This window comes from Musca autumnalis, unplaced genomic scaffold, assembly GCF_047663935.1.
Source record: "Musca autumnalis isolate F117 unplaced genomic scaffold, ASM4766393v1 scaffold_5, whole genome shotgun sequence".
Lineage (NCBI taxonomy): Eukaryota > Metazoa > Arthropoda > Insecta > Diptera > Muscidae > Musca > Musca autumnalis.
The window spans coordinates 143,196,314-143,212,094 of record NW_027412088.1 but is presented as its reverse complement, the minus strand read 5'-3'; the positions used below and the strand labels follow the sequence as shown (position 1 = coordinate 143,212,094).

Genomic DNA, 15,781 nt, shown 5'->3' with positions numbered 1-15,781 from the left:
GTAATCAATAACACTGTGCAACATTTTTAAGGTGATCTTGTGCAAACAATTCGAACTGAGGATTTTTTGAAACTACAGACCCAAACGACAAAAACCCCTAGTTGTGTTTTGTTGTGTCAAATCCAGCTCGGATTGTATGGGCCCATCTAAACATGGTTAAATATTGATTTTTTAAAGAAATTTGGGGCTATATCTCTGAAACCAATGCGAATCTTCTTCTGACCTCTGAAGCAAATTTGTAGATAAGGATAAGAATAAAATATATGGACAAATAATGAACTCGAAAAACTACATTTATTGCCTCAAATTTCAAAATATATGCAAAAATTCCACAATTTTTAAACATTTCGCACCGTATCTCCAAAACCGTTAATTTTTTCTGAATATTATTATTTTCTTTTGGAAAAATATTCCCTGGAATGTAATACACAACTCTTCAGAACATGTCATTGTTGTAAAATGCCTCCATGCCGTTGTTTTCAGTAAATTTTTCAACAACGGTTTTAATAAAATGTCAATAATAGCTGTGTTCCTTTACTTACCTGAGGTTGCCATTTTTACCATTTTTAACCTGCAAAGCGTTCCTTAACCCCGAAAAGTGGCAAAACTGGAAGCAATTTTTAAGAGAGTGAGAGTGGAGAGAGAGCGAAAATGGCTTTCTCTTCTACCACAGGCTACCAGCAAAATGTCTGCAGGTAAAAAATGGCAGAACTGATTTTTCGACTTTTGTTTGACGATTATTTCACAATGAAAAAGAAAATGGACGCAAAACAGAAGAAAAAGTCAAACGCTGATAAAACTAAATTAAAAACTGTGTGAGAGACGAAAATTGATTTTTTTGTTTCTTTTAGACATTGCTGCCAGACCTACATGAGACCTTCATGAGAGAGCAATTTTGAGCAGTTTTAACACTTTTCTCTTTTACCACCCTTACCATTAAAAAAGTAAAGGAACAAAGCTAATGAGTGTAATCCGAAATGCCAGAAAAACAGTTGGCGTGAACTGCGTTTGAAATACGTGTTGTAAACGATATGATGCAAAATACCGCTGAAACAACACGAAGCAAGCATTTTAGAGTTTAAGAATGTTCTAAAGAATTGTTGAGAACTTTATTTGGAATATTTTTGCAAAAGGTTACTCGGTTCAACTCCTAATAGTTTTGCCGATATTGACCAGAATTTCATGAATTATGTAAAATTGTCTATATTTCATAGATTTTGATGGCCTAGATGGAGTTTTTCTTATGTGTTTTTTTTCAAAAGATAAGTTCTACAAGTTAAGGCTGCAATATTGCTAAAGACAGCAGGGCCAAATTCTATTCGTTTCTGAGATAAAGTCCTGGATCTGACAGGACAAAATCCTACTGGTGTTTTTATAGTCTAAATATGTACTTTCAAAAAATGCATACAAGAAGTTGTTTGCATTTTCAGTGTTGTATAGTGTAATAATCAATCTATCTACACATGTATCATCTATCTAGTATTAATACTTCTGGATGTTCGAACACGATTAACATAATTCTAAAAGACTATGGTCTGATAATTTAAATAATTAATTTCCTGCCATATAGCAAATACGTGTCCAAAAGGTGACACGCTGTGTTCGTGTGTTGTGTTATAGCTGCCATCTATAAACCATAAGACTTTTAACTTCAATAATATGCTGTTTATACTATAGCTTTTTGCAGGGTTAACCCTCATTATCAGGATTTGTTTGCCTAATCTCCTCAAATTTATGAAGATTTACCACACCAAGTTATAGTGCGGTTACACTACAGTTTTTTGCCGGGTTAACCCACTTTATTAGGATTTATTGCTTAATCTGGTCAAATCTGACCAGATTTGCCATACAAAAATTAAATCCTCTCACGACTGGGTTTATTTTAAATCCGGCACAAATCCACCAAAAATACAGTGTTGTATTCGGTATTTGTGCAAAAAAATCCAACTCTACTCAAAAAGTACCAAAAGTTGCAACTGTTTTTGCAACAGAGTTTGTCGTGTTTTACACGTTTACGATTGGTCGCATGAGATTTTATGGAGTTAATAAATCTAAAGTTATTTGAAAATCATAAAATTATTTATTTTTTTACATTAGACACTTTTTTAACGAAAAGTACGCTTGATACAATGATACAAAAATGTATCCCTGTGTGTAAAATATACCAATATGAGCAAAGAGGGGACGATATCTCATACGAGAAATTGCAAAAGTGTAAAACACGACTTTATTAGTTATTTTCTATGTATACGTAAACAAACGTCAGCTGACAGTTTATATCCTCGAAAAGCTAAGTGTAACCAGCAAAGATTAACCCACTGGATCTATTAAACCCAGTGGGTTAACCTTCAATAGTGTAACCGGGGTATTAAATCTTTTCATGACCGGATTTGTTTGAGATCCTGCACCAAATCTGGATACTAATGTAATCCAACACTGTTTTTGTACTAAAAATGCAACTCATTTCCCACTGTACGGAAAGTTGCAAGCGTGTTCACAAACCATTTGTTTACATTTTGTACATTGTCAGAGGTAAGTAAATAAATACCACTGTGAAGACAGCAACGTGGTGCCTCCTCATGAAGTGGACCATCTTCATGAGGAGAAGAAATCTTCCTGATTTATAGAGAGAGTTCCAAAGGTACAAACGATAACCTCTAGATCAGTTAGACTATCGGGAAGGCTTCACAGGCATGCACACTCATGCAGTTGCGAGGCATTACAAAGATACAGAGGGAATCTGTAACTATTCATTTCATTACTTTAATAACTTAATTGCAGCGTTCCAATGAAGGCGTAGTTGTTATGGCGAATTTTGGAAAACCCAATACAAAAAATTCTCAATTCTCTATACCATCAATAGCCTGTGACAATTTAAATGGCACAAATGTTGTGGTGGGGAAGGTGGTTTTATGAGGTTTGGGTATTACAGGAGAAATGGATCAGAATTCAAGACAGGATACCGACAACGGTAAGTAAGTTGCTACCATTACAAAATCTTATTTTCATTGTTTATTTAATTTCTTTTTAATTTTAGGACATTGTCATAGCGGATTGCGGTGAAATCAAACCAGGACAAGATTGGGGTATTAATGATAATGACGAAACCAATGAAAGTTTACCACCATTTCCCCAAGATTGGGAACACAAATTCAAGGAATATACCGTAAGAAGGATAGACTAGAACTACAATACAATTTGTAAATGTGTTTTGTTTGCAGCCAAAATGATGGTAATCATTTCTTTACAAAACGGCAATATTACAATGCTCGTCGGAAATATCGCAAGGCAAATCGTTATTATAATCTTTTACGCAAACGTTATATTGGGAGGAATTGGAACATCTGAAACGTTCCGGTGAAGTTCTGAATAAATTTGATAGTTTTTCTGCCGTCAAACAACTAAACTAAACAACAGCCATCTATTGTTTGTCGCGAAGTCTTACGTTTGGATCCAAAATGTGGTAAAGCTTATTATCGCCTTGGCAAAGCCCAAATTGAGCTGAAAAATTATGAGGAAGCGATAGAAAATGTTAGGAAAGCACATGAAATGATACCATACTACAAAACAATATTGTCGGAATTAAATTGTGCCAAACAATTGATGGCTAACAACAATCGTTCGCAAATGGCGAATCTAATGAAATTATTAAACCAATTAAGGAGCCATACAAAACAATATATATGTGTATGTATTTAGTTATCTCAGGTATAACATAAACAATTGTAACTAATTCAATTTGGTCCAATATTTGTTTTTTTTTTTTAATAAAGACGAAATGTTGGCGCTACACTGTTGAAGAACATTTAAACCTGCCAGAGCTTCGGTCTGAAGACAACAACAGGATACCTTCTTTCTCATGAAACAAGTTGAGGATGTTGAGTTTACCGTTGCATCAACACAACAGGATGTTCTCAATGCAGTACGTGCTTGTGTGTATCGCAGTGACCATCACTGCTGCGATGTAAGGGACGGGTTTCCTCCACCCTGACAGCTTGAATAGCATTCACACTGACGCAGTCGCGGAGATTATCCGCCATCCATCTCAGAACCATCGAAGAACGTCAACTGCCAACGCAAACACTAGTAGTTTTAGACCACCTAAGATGCGGATGACATATTGAGCCCGAATTGATGCCACCAACAAACCATACGATGCATTTATTTAGATGCCCAGGTAACCCAACTCACTCAGGAGATGGTGATACCTAGTGAATAGGAGTAGTATTTTGAGCAAATACAAATTTGATGGGGATCATCCCAGTTGAACTAAAAAGTACAAATATATATGTATATATACATTTTATTATGAATAAACACAGGTCAATTTAAGCTAAAATCGTTCGACAATTTGCTCGCTTTTAAATTACAGTTTGAATCATGTACATGCTACAACAATTATTAAATAAATGTTTTGAGGGTAAGGACACATTTAGCAGCAAAAATACATATCTCATATTGCATGCGCCTTTCAACAATAACTCTATTAGTAAATCGTACAATACGATCAGTCTTTGAAATGAGCCCTGGATAATTGTGACTTAAAATACCATGAAATTATTTTCGGAGTACACATTAATGAAAGCTATAACGTCTGATTCAATATCACCATCATATATAGCATCATATATTTCTTATATTGCCAAGTCTGCCTTGAAACTAAACTGGGAGATCGTTTTGCATAGCCATTGACTGGGAGAGAAAAGGCAGAAACACTATCAAAGCACTTGGACCCATTCTAACGCCACTGTTCCAAACAATTACTGCTGTTATATTCACAACTGAAAATTATTTAATATTAGCATATCTAGAACATTATAGAAGAACTGATTAGCCTCACTCATAAATATGTTGGAAATAATTCACTTACTTACGTTTTCTTATCAGCAAAAACTAGATTTTCATCTTTGGACACGGAAAATATTAAATTGTCAGGCAATGGTGTATCACTAATGATGCCCTTCTCTTCGTTGATTATGCCCATGGACCCAAAACACACTGTTCGCCCAAATTCTTCATTAAAACTATACGGATCATCACATACGGACGGAAATGTTGACTCCATTAACATCCAAACCGGCAGCTTTAAGAAATGATTCAGGTTTTCAAGTTTTTGGTCAACTTTATCATTATCTGATCATCTTTCTCGCTGCTGTTTTCATTTGGAAATATTTCGTGGCATTTTGGAAATATTTCGGCTATGTACCGACAAGTCATTTGTTCAGATTCTCCAATGTTGGAAACGGTGATTTCCGACTCAGCCGCTTTACGATATTGTATACCCCGATGTAAAACCACGCCAGTGTTTAGGGTCGCATGAGGTTTAGATCACGTGCCACAGCTTACAGTAATAGGTGGGATTTAAATTTCTCAATGCAACAATTTCCATATCATCACCCAAGCCGATGGCTGCTGCCAATTCCGGGGCAAAACACCCAACCAATCATTTTCGGCAAATATTAATTTATCAAAGGGATTCAATATTGATTTAGAATTAAAGTTTATGGGATAGTATTGTCTTGTATGGGAAGTTTTGCGAAACGCTGACGTTTAATAATTTGCAAACCATTCAAATCTGTATAGAAGGTATTCCACTGCGTAAACGTGTTTGAAAAGTATCATCCATACCAACAATATCAACAAAATTGCGTATTTCGGGTGGTTCACCCTTCTCGCAGTACAGTGTGTGGTGGGTGCCAAATGCAAGACCTGCAGAAACACTCGATTCCAGGGCCCTTTGTAACGAAAACCACTGGAGTTTGGGTATTTACAAGCTGGAATTTAAAGAATTGTACCCTAACTGGGGTATGACATTATGATTCTTTCAGTTGTATAGATTTCATCATGCCATCTGAACTAAATGCCACTGTGGGTGGCCCCGAACCCACTTTCAATGAGACTTCACGATGTTCACCAAATTGCACTTCTTTCGGATTTGTCGTCAAAATGAGATTCGAAGCAAATGTATGTAGCTGTAAAAGAAGAGGGTAAACTGTATGTTAAAAAGTAAAAATATTCTTAACTGCATATGGCATAATTGAGAACATCAATAGCAAAAATTACGGCTAGTTCGGTTAAAAATTGTAGCTACCACTATGCCAACAACTCGACGAACATTTATTGACAGGGCTACGTCACCAACTCCACCACCACCACCACCGCTTGTTGGTGATGTTATAGAGGACGGCTTCCACGGGTTCCCAGAGACTACTACTGCCTCCTCGGACTTGGAAATCCCATCAACTTCGGCAGCAGCAGCCGCATCGACTACTACTGCCTCCTCGGACTCGGAAATCCCATCAACGTCGGCGGCAGCAGCAGCCGCATCGACTACTACTGCCTACTCGGACTTGGACTCAGAACGCACATCAACGTCGGCAGCAGCCGCATCGACTACTACTGCCTCCTCGGACTTGGACTCAGAACTCCCATCAACGTCGGCAGCAGCAGCCGCATCGACTACTACTGCCTACTTGGACTCAGAACGCCCATCAACGTCGGCAGCAGCCGCATCGACTACTAATGCCTACTCGGACTCAGAACGCCCATCAACGTCGGCAGCAGCAGCAGCCGCATCGACTGCTACTGCCTCCTCGGACTTGGACTCAGAACGCCCATCAACGTCGGCAGCAGCAGCCGGATCGACTACAACTGCCTCCTCGGACTCGCACTGGGACTCAGAACGCCCATCAAGTTCGGCATCCAGCATGGAAGATGCAAACTTTGCGGAGGAAGTTGTACCAGTCGCCAGGAAAAAAAGAAAGCAATACAGCGATGAAACCATGGAAGAAGTTGTACAAATGTGCCTAAGTAATCGTTTGTACCCTACAAAGGCACAAGCGATGTATGGCACCCCTAGGACTACAGTTGCGAGAAAGGTGAAAAAAGCTAGGGCAGAAATTTACAGAAACAGGAGATCCCTTTCCACTGTTACAGCATCCTTAATGGGTGGCGACTAAGTATGGGTAAGTATTGAAATTATCATTATTTTTACTATTTATATATATTAAAACTGTTTTTCTTTATTCCCTTTACATTTTCAGGTTCCACAGGCTACAATTTTTTTTATGCTTCCCTCGTTGAAGCCCTTCAGTCGAATTTATGAGTTATGTTTGTTATTAACTTATATCCTACCTACCTACCTACCTAAAGACTGTTATGTAACAAGAAATACTGTTAATTTTCCATTATTTAATAAATTTAAATTATAATTCCATAATTAATTATTAATTAATATATTAAATGTAGTAAATAAATCGAGCTCGAGGTCTTGGATGTTTGTTGTTTTTATTTATTCATTACTTTATTCCATATTTCGTCTTTCTTCGAAAGACATCATCAGGATCTGTAGAAAAACATTTACATTTTATTGTTTGCATACATGATCACATTGTTGTTGTTACACTTACAAATAGTGATTAAAACTATTACAACAATAACAATAATTTCGCCAAGCACAAACGTCGACCTGTTGCTGCTGCCATCTGTTTCGTCACTGCATTAATTTCTTCTTATTGTATTCTATTTATTTTTCTAATTAGATGTCTGTAGCTGTGCGCCAAATTCTCCGTATCTGTTTTGTAGTTCATTCTTTGTGATGTTGGAGTATTCATAATATGTGTGTTCGTTTACTGAAAATTTGTACAAATTGTTACTGGATGTTGTTCGTTTACTCTACAGTACAATGCAAAAGACCTTAGTCGTTTACAAGAAATTACTGGACTTGTACAAATTTGTACAAATTATTGAGTAAACGAACACACCTAATGTGTAGAGTTTCCAACATAAGCCTCTTTTGGTAATTGTTTTCGCACTGTAGCACTCTCACTCTCTCCAGTTCTGGATGGTGTTGTTCAGTGGCACAGTGGGTTGAAAGTGCGGTTTTGGTTATTGTGGTAGATGATCTATTTTTGATATCAGATTTGTGTCCTGATAATCGCGTTTTTAGTTTGTTTTTTGTGGTCCCGATATAATATTTTTTACAATTTTCTTTTTCTTTTTCATTGCCATTGCATTTAATTTTGTATATTATATTTGATTTGTCCATTATATCTACTTTTGATTTTAAACGTGTGAATATTTTTTGCAAGGTTTTAGAAGTTTTTGGTGCTATTGCATAGTTTATGTCTTCATAACATTTGGAGTTAGTGAAGCGTTCGGAAATGCCGGGAATATATGTCACCGATTTATAACATTTATTTTGTTTTTCTGTATTTTTTGGTTTTTTGTTGTGGTGTTGTTTGATTAAAACATTTATAGTATTTGGAGGGAAGCTATTTTGTTTCAATATTGATTTAATTTTCTTTATGTTTTCTGTGTGGAATTCTTTGTCGCTAATATTTAGAACTCGATTAATAAAGTTTGATGCGGTGTTCATTATTATTGTTTTTGGGTGTTTTGAGTGGAAATTAACTAGTCTCCCAGAAGCCGTGGGTTTCTGGTACCAGTTCGTCAGTATGTTATTGTTTTTTCTTGTGATTAATACATCCAAGTATGGAAGTCGGCCGTTATTTTCGTTCTCTAATGTAAATTTTATGCGGTGATCGTAGCTATTGAATGTTGTCAGTAAGTTGTTTATTGCACTTGATTTAATTATCCCAAAAAGGTCGTCAACGTATTTTGTCAGGAACTTAGGTCTAATATCACAGTTTTCAATGCATCGATCCAATAGCTCTTCCATCACAATATCGGCTACTATCGGAGATGCTGAAGATCCCATGTGCAGACCTTTCTTCTGTTCGTAAAAGTTATTCTTATATCTAAAATAACGATTATCACAGATGCAAAATTTTATTATTTTTATAAATAAGCTCTTTGAGATTTTTGTGACTGGTTCTAGGTGTTTCCATTTTTCTTCTATTATTTTCAAGGCTAAATCTACAGGAACACTTGGAAAGAGGGACACAACATCGAGTGAAAAGAATCTCTCGTCTTCCTGTATTTCCGTTCCTTTTAACCGCTCTTTGAATTCTGTGGAGTTTTTGACATTGTATTTTGAGTTGATGGTAAGTTGTTTTAGTATGGACGTGATATATCTACATAGTTTTGTTGAAGGTGCGTTGATTGAAGAGCAGATGGGACGGAGTGGATTTCCTTCCTTATGAATTTTCGGTAAACCGTAAATTCTCGGGGCAATCACCGTATCAGTTTTCATATATTTCTTTTCCATTTCGCTTATATAACCATTTTTAAACAATTCATCAACTAATTCATTGTTCTTGTTACATTCTGGCCTATGCGGCATCATGGTGGGGTTCCGTCTAGCTCAGGAAGGAGCGCAATTCAGGGGGGATTCTTAACCCTGCCACCATCAAACCTAGGGAATGTTCCAATCGTGAAAAATGGATCTTTAAACAAACACACAAACAAAACAAACACTACACAACATACACCTATGACAAAGGAGCTTGGTTTTGGTATGCTCCCCCACTATGCCCGCCCATCCTTGACCCTTTAGTCCATATCAATTTACTAGAATTTTAAAAAGGCCCCGATTTCCACACACACTTACCTCAACCTAACGTACGCCTGATTTCCTCTCTTACAAACAGACTTAACACAACATATTCATCTTAACATTCATACAGAATAATAATTTATTGACATTATCATTTTTCTTAACACTAACAAATTAGGAGATATTTTTTTGGATTATTAATACCCGATAATTAATTTCATTTACGTGAGTCAATAATACAGATTGCCTTCCTTTAGTACTAGATTTGATGCCAATCGTGACGCATCCTTTTTCTACTCAAAAAAAAACTTCTTCCTAAATGAGCTCGCTTAGATAGAATTTGGACATTTCAATTTCATGTCCCAAATATGTACCAAAACAACAATCTAGATATATGCGAAGGTAACCCTATCTCACACTTGTTCAAACACTCAAACTGGGCATTACTAATCCTCACAAACGAAACTTAAACACTAGTCATACTAACTACGGACAACACGATTTTTCTTATAATCTAAAGATATGTTAAATCAATTATTATAAAATCTGGTATTTATGGCAAATTAAATAAATGGTTTTTATCTTTGCAGATTTTTGGTCATTATTTAATTATGTTAATTCTGTTAATTATATTTTTTTTAATTATTAATTTTTATCTTTTTATATTATTTTCAGGGTGGCTTCAAAAAACTCGATGGACATTCCAGTCCATACACATAATGGAAACAGCAGTCAATTTGCTCGGATTGTGGGGGATATTTAATTCTTGGTACGTATTGATAATTTTTGACTTGTTACCTTGTTTCCTGGAAACTTATTTTTATTCAATTTTGTCTTTACAGGGAAAAGCGCTCGGCACATACGGTGCGTTGTGCGTCGCGCTACAACAACCACATGAAAAAAGTGTAAGTGATGCCAAGTTTTTTGAAAAACAACAACATGGCTGACGCATTGAAGTTAAACATAATTTAACTGTTTTGGGACAACGCATGTCCCAACGTGTCACTAAACGGACCGTATGTGCCGAGGGCTAAAAAGTGGCGGCTCTCGGGGCTACGGCCTCCGGCGGATATGTAACCTGGAAGACCTCACAACCCTCGTTATAGAATTCCCTCCTTGGCACCAGCCCTCTTAGTATTTCGTATTCTGATTTTTAGCTGATTTGGTGTAATCTTAAAAAAAAAACACGAAACACAAGACACTCTGTAAATTAATTAAACTTTTACCCGACTTCTAAAACCAACTCACATCTTGTTTTGTACACTCTAAACATATGAAAAAATCACAATAAAATTACTTCGGCACCAATAAAAAAAACACTTTGAAATGTATTTGTCTTTTTATTTCGAAAGGTTATTAGGACGAAAGTTAACCGCCCCTTGAAGCACACCACTTATTAATAATGGCGTTTTTCTTGCATTCCGTCGCTTAAATACCCCCGCGAAAGACGCTATCCCACCATTTTCCTTATTTTCTATAATTTTCCCACAATTTTCCGACATTTATTTATTTGGTTTTCACCAGCTGTCCTCTAAACCCTATGGTAATATCAGGGTTGTATTTGCCATACGTCTTGGCTCAAGCATTGCCCTGTTGGAAAACAACCCTGACAGTGGCAGCACTTTCTATACATTCTAGACAGCCGCACTGTGTATCCGGTTTTCTCTCGATTCGGCTTCGCGCAAAAACCCCGACAATTTCCTTTGCAAGGAAAATTACTTCGGCATCAGAAACACATGCAACATTCTTCTTTTGTAGTTTGGATGTAGGGTCCGAGTTCACTCTTTTATAAGTCATTATATCATTCACTATTGTGTCCATCTTCTTTTCGTAATCTGATCTTTCCATCGCGACCGTTGTATTGCCTTTATCTGCTTCCAGTATAATTATGTTTTTATTTTCCTCCATGAACTTTCTAGTTTGTTTCACTGTGCGTATGCAATATTTGTCTCTCTCCGATAGTTGGTGTTTGTTCATATGATTCTCTATCATCGATGTGAAATTGTTTCTCGCTATCTCCCTACATCCAAACTACAAAAGAAGAACAATGAATTAGTTGATGAATTGTTTAAAAATGGTTATATAAGCGAAATGGAAAAGAAATATATGAAAACTGATACGGTGATTGCCCCGAGAATTTACGGTTTACCGAAAATTCATAAGGAAGGAAATCCACTCCGTCCCATCTGCTCTTCAATCAACGCACCTTCAACAAAACTATGTAGATATATCACGTACATACTAAAACAACTTACCATCAACTCAAAATACAATGTCAAAAACTCCACAGAATTCAAAGAGCGGTTAAAAGGAACGGAAATACAGGAAGACGAGAGATTCTTTTCACTCGATGTTGTGTCCCTCTTTCCAAGTGTTCCTGTAGATTTAGCCTTGAAAATAATAGAAGAAAAATGGAAACACCTAGAACCAGTCACAAAAATCTCAAAGAGCTTATTTATAAAAATAATAAAATTTTGCATCTGTGATAATCGTTATTTTAGATATAAGAATAACTTTTACGAACAGAAGAAAGGTCTGCCCATGGGATCTTCAGCATCTCCGATAGTAGCCGATATTGTGATGGAAGAGCTATTGGATCGGTGCATTGAAAACTGTGATATTAGACCTAAGTTCCTGACAAAATACGTTGACGACCTTTTTGGGATAATTAAATCAAGTGCAATAAACAACTTACTGACAACATTCAATAGCTACGATCACCGCATAAAATTTACATTAGAGAACGAAAATAACGGCCGACTTCCATACTTGGATGTATTAATCACAAGAAAAAACAATAACATACTGACGAACTGGTACCAGAAACCCACGGCTTCTGGGAGACTAGTTAATTTCCACTCAAAACACCCAAAAACAATAATAATGAACACCGCATCAAACTTTATTAATCGAGTTCTAAATATTAGCGACAAAGAATTCCACACAGAAAACATAAAGAAAATTAAATCAATATTGAAACAAAATAGCTTCCCTCCAAATACTATAAATGTTTTAATCAAACAACACCACAACAAAAAACCAAAAAATACAGAAAAACAAAATAAATGTTATAAATCGGTGACATATATTCTCGGCATTTCCGAACGCTTCACTAACTCCAAATGTTATGAAGACATAAACTATGCAATAGCACCAAAAACTTCTAAAACCTTGCAAAAAATATTCACACGTTTAAAATCAAAAGTAGATATAATGGACAAATCAAATATAATATACAAAATTAAATGCAATGGCAATGAAAAAGAAAATTGTAAAAAATATTATATCGAGACCACAAAAAACAAACTAAAAACGCGATTATCAGGACACAAATCTGATATCAAAAATAGATCATCTACCACAATAACCAAAACCGCACTTTCAACCCACTGTGCCACTGAACAACACCATCCAGAACTGGAGAGAGTGAGAGTGCTACAGTGCGAAAACAATTACCAAAAGAGGCTTATGCCAAGTTTACACTTGCGCTCTAAAATCCACTGGATTTCACGAAATCCTGAAATACATCCCAGTGTTTACACTTATTTTTTTGTTGATTTCAAAATATCACAATGATCAAGGTAGATGCATATGCGCAGCTGATCGAACATGAATTTTCAAAACAAGTTGTTGTAAATTGAATTAATCATCAAAAATATACGGCAATATAGAACTTTACAACTTTATTTCGAAAATTATCGTAAAATTATCTATATATCGTATTAATTGTGTATAGTACTAACAATAAATAATAATAAATTTTGATAGATAAAATTTGTGTTTAGAACTTGCAGCAGTTTTCCCGATTTGTGCTAAAAATGCGTTCCCGTACTCTGAAGTCTAGCAAGACTTGCAATTCTCCTTAAACAAAAATAGCGCCGAATAACACCCTATTCTCCTGTTTTCTGCCATACAATTTTGGCCTAGTAGAAACTAGCAGAGAAGTCTCTCTTGTCCCTTCAGGGATGTTGTGGGAACATATGTGTGTATGTGTAGAAACTAGCAGCCTGTTCATTGGCATCTAAATAAATAGCTGATACGTTGATTTCCTGCAGTTTTTGCAATTTCCGTAATTTTTTCGTTCCCATATTTTTTTAAGAAATTTGTATGGGGAAGCAATTTTTGACAATTCGCTTCTTTTTCTAACATTACCACTAAAAAAGTACGAGAACACAATGATAAATATCATTCTAACAAAGTAATTTAATATTTTTTTCACATTGTTTACAAATTTTGATACTAAAATTTTTTGTTGCAGCAATTAACCATCTACCTTGTTTATTGTGATACGTGAAAAGTGTTGCAACTTTTGGTACTTTTTCAGGCAAAAGCAGGGTTGTATATCATGTGTACTGTGATTTCGATGTTGATTTCGCTGAAATCACGAAATGAGATGATTTCATTTTTGTATGCGAAATCATGATAATTTTTGCTTGATTCCGCGCGAAATCACGAAACGCCTTCGAAATCACGAAAAGACGCCGAATGTAAACCAAACATTATGTTGGAAACTCTACACATTATGAATACTCCAACATCACAAAGAATGAACTACAAAACAGATACGGAGAATTAGGCGCACAGCTACAGACATCTAATTAGAAAAATAAATAGAATACAATAAGAAGAAATTAATGCAGTGACGAAACAGATGGCAGCAGCAACAGGTCGACGTTTGTGCTTGGCGAAATTATTGTTATTGTTGTAATAGTTTTAATCACTATTTGTAATGGCTATATTACACCATATGCTTTTTCACATGTATGTAGTCACTTTGAGTATACTAATATACGGATCAGCTGATGTCATACATGTGAAAAAGCATATGGTGTAATATAGCCATAAGTGTAACAACAACAATGTGATCATGTATGCAAACAATAAAATGTAAATGTTTTTCTACAGATCCTGATGATGTCTTTCGAAGAAAGACGAAATATCGAATAAAGTAATGAATAAATAAAAACAACAAACATCCAAGACCTCGAGCTCGATTTATTTACTACATTTAAAATAATCAAAATAAAGGTCGAATTAAATAACCAAAAAATCAAAAATTAATTAATATATTTATGGCCGTTTTTGACCATAATTAATTATGGCCATTTTTGACCATAATTAATTATGGCCGTTTTTGACCATAATTAATTATGACCGTTTTTGACCATAATTAATTATGGCCGTTTTTGACCATAGTTAATTATGGCCGTTTTTGAAAATAATTAATTATGGCCGTTTTTGACCAGACTGAAACTACCAGACTGAAAAACTCAAAGAAATCTGCAAGGGTCCGCCTTAACGAGCTATACGCGAAGTCTGACATTAAATAATAGCAATTAATCCACAAATATGTTCCTATTTTGTCTAAATTATGTCATAGACAACAAGAGACATTCGATAAAGCAATAAAATGTAAAATTTCTATTGCTTATTCCATAAATTATTCGGTAATCTTAATATTTCATTGGGTTTATGTACACTTTTTCCCTATTATTTTTTTTTAATTTTTATAGAATTTACCGTTATTCGTATAATGAAATATATCTTTGTTGTATGTAATATTGTTTATTAGGGATATGAGATAGAACTATGTACTTTGATTTTCATAAAAAAGCTTCTTTACCCTTAAAACCGAGATTTATAGGGTGTATGTAGACTTTTTTGGTTGACTGTATATTTGTGTAAATGAATTTTAAACAATTCTTGTAAATATTTACTTTACTCTTTTCATATGCAAAGTTTTCAAACACGAGTTTTATTTTGGTATTAATTTTTATTAATTTTAAAAATTATTAAAACATGAATATTACATTTAAGTGTTGTTAGTAAGTGTAGGGTATAAAAAGCAGTCGCTAAGCTCTACCGATTCTACGATGTGAATTTTATTTATAGTTTTCATTCATAATTTTGCGTTTTAATTTTATCGATTTTTGTCTGTAACGGTAAAAATGAGCTACAAAATCGCACTACTGATTATTAAGTTTGATGTCAAAAACATTATTGTGGTCTATTTTACAGTCCCGATTTTCAATAGTCTGTTTGACAAATATATAATATTTGATCTTCCTATGGGTGTACATATTTACTTGAGATTGCAATATTGTTCCATAAACATCCCAGCAGTGGGATTCTGTAACTCATTTTTGCTGTTACCGACAAAAATCGGTAAAATAAAATTGCAAAATTATGACTAAAAACATAAAGAAAAGTTGGCATCACTGTTTGTGGCGGTAGAGGCTAGCGACTACTTTCTACTCATCGTTAACTTACCGAAAAATTTAGTTAATTATCGAAATTATAAGCATATTCATTTTACCGACGATT

General features: G+C 35.1%; 1 protein-coding gene and 1 long non-coding RNA gene across 4 annotated transcripts; one reads left to right on the top strand and one right to left on the bottom strand.

The window, feature by feature from the left end:
- The first annotated feature begins 2,296 nt into the window (after window positions 1-2,296).
- On the top strand, window positions 2,297-4,339 carry LOC141404634 (peptidyl-prolyl cis-trans isomerase D-like). Of its 3 annotated transcripts, none has more exons than XM_073988151.1 (5): window positions 2,297-2,532; window positions 2,782-2,971; window positions 3,038-3,166; window positions 3,222-3,687; window positions 3,774-4,339. In XM_073988151.1, the coding sequence occupies exons 2-4, from the start codon at window positions 2,879-2,881 to the stop codon at window positions 3,228-3,230; spliced, it is 231 nt and encodes a 76-aa protein (XP_073844252.1). In that variant the 5' UTR covers window positions 2,297-2,532; window positions 2,782-2,878; the 3' UTR covers window positions 3,231-3,687; window positions 3,774-4,339. The 3 variants fall into 3 exon arrangements, 2 of the variants coding, with proteins under 2 accessions (XP_073844252.1, XP_073844251.1); XM_073988150.1 differs by having other exon boundaries at window positions 2,529-2,641; XR_012413057.1 differs by lacking the exon at window positions 2,297-2,532 and adding an exon at window positions 2,542-2,641 and having other exon boundaries at window positions 2,782-2,975.
- A 32-nt stretch (window positions 4,340-4,371) lies between these two features.
- Window positions 4,372-10,305, bottom strand: LOC141404635 (uncharacterized). The gene is made up of 3 exons (XR_012413058.1): window positions 10,256-10,305; window positions 4,875-5,972; window positions 4,372-4,807 (listed from the first exon to the last, which is right to left on the bottom strand). It is a non-coding gene; the product is annotated as an uncharacterized lncRNA (long non-coding RNA).
- Between the last annotated feature and the right edge of the window lie 5,476 nt (window positions 10,306-15,781).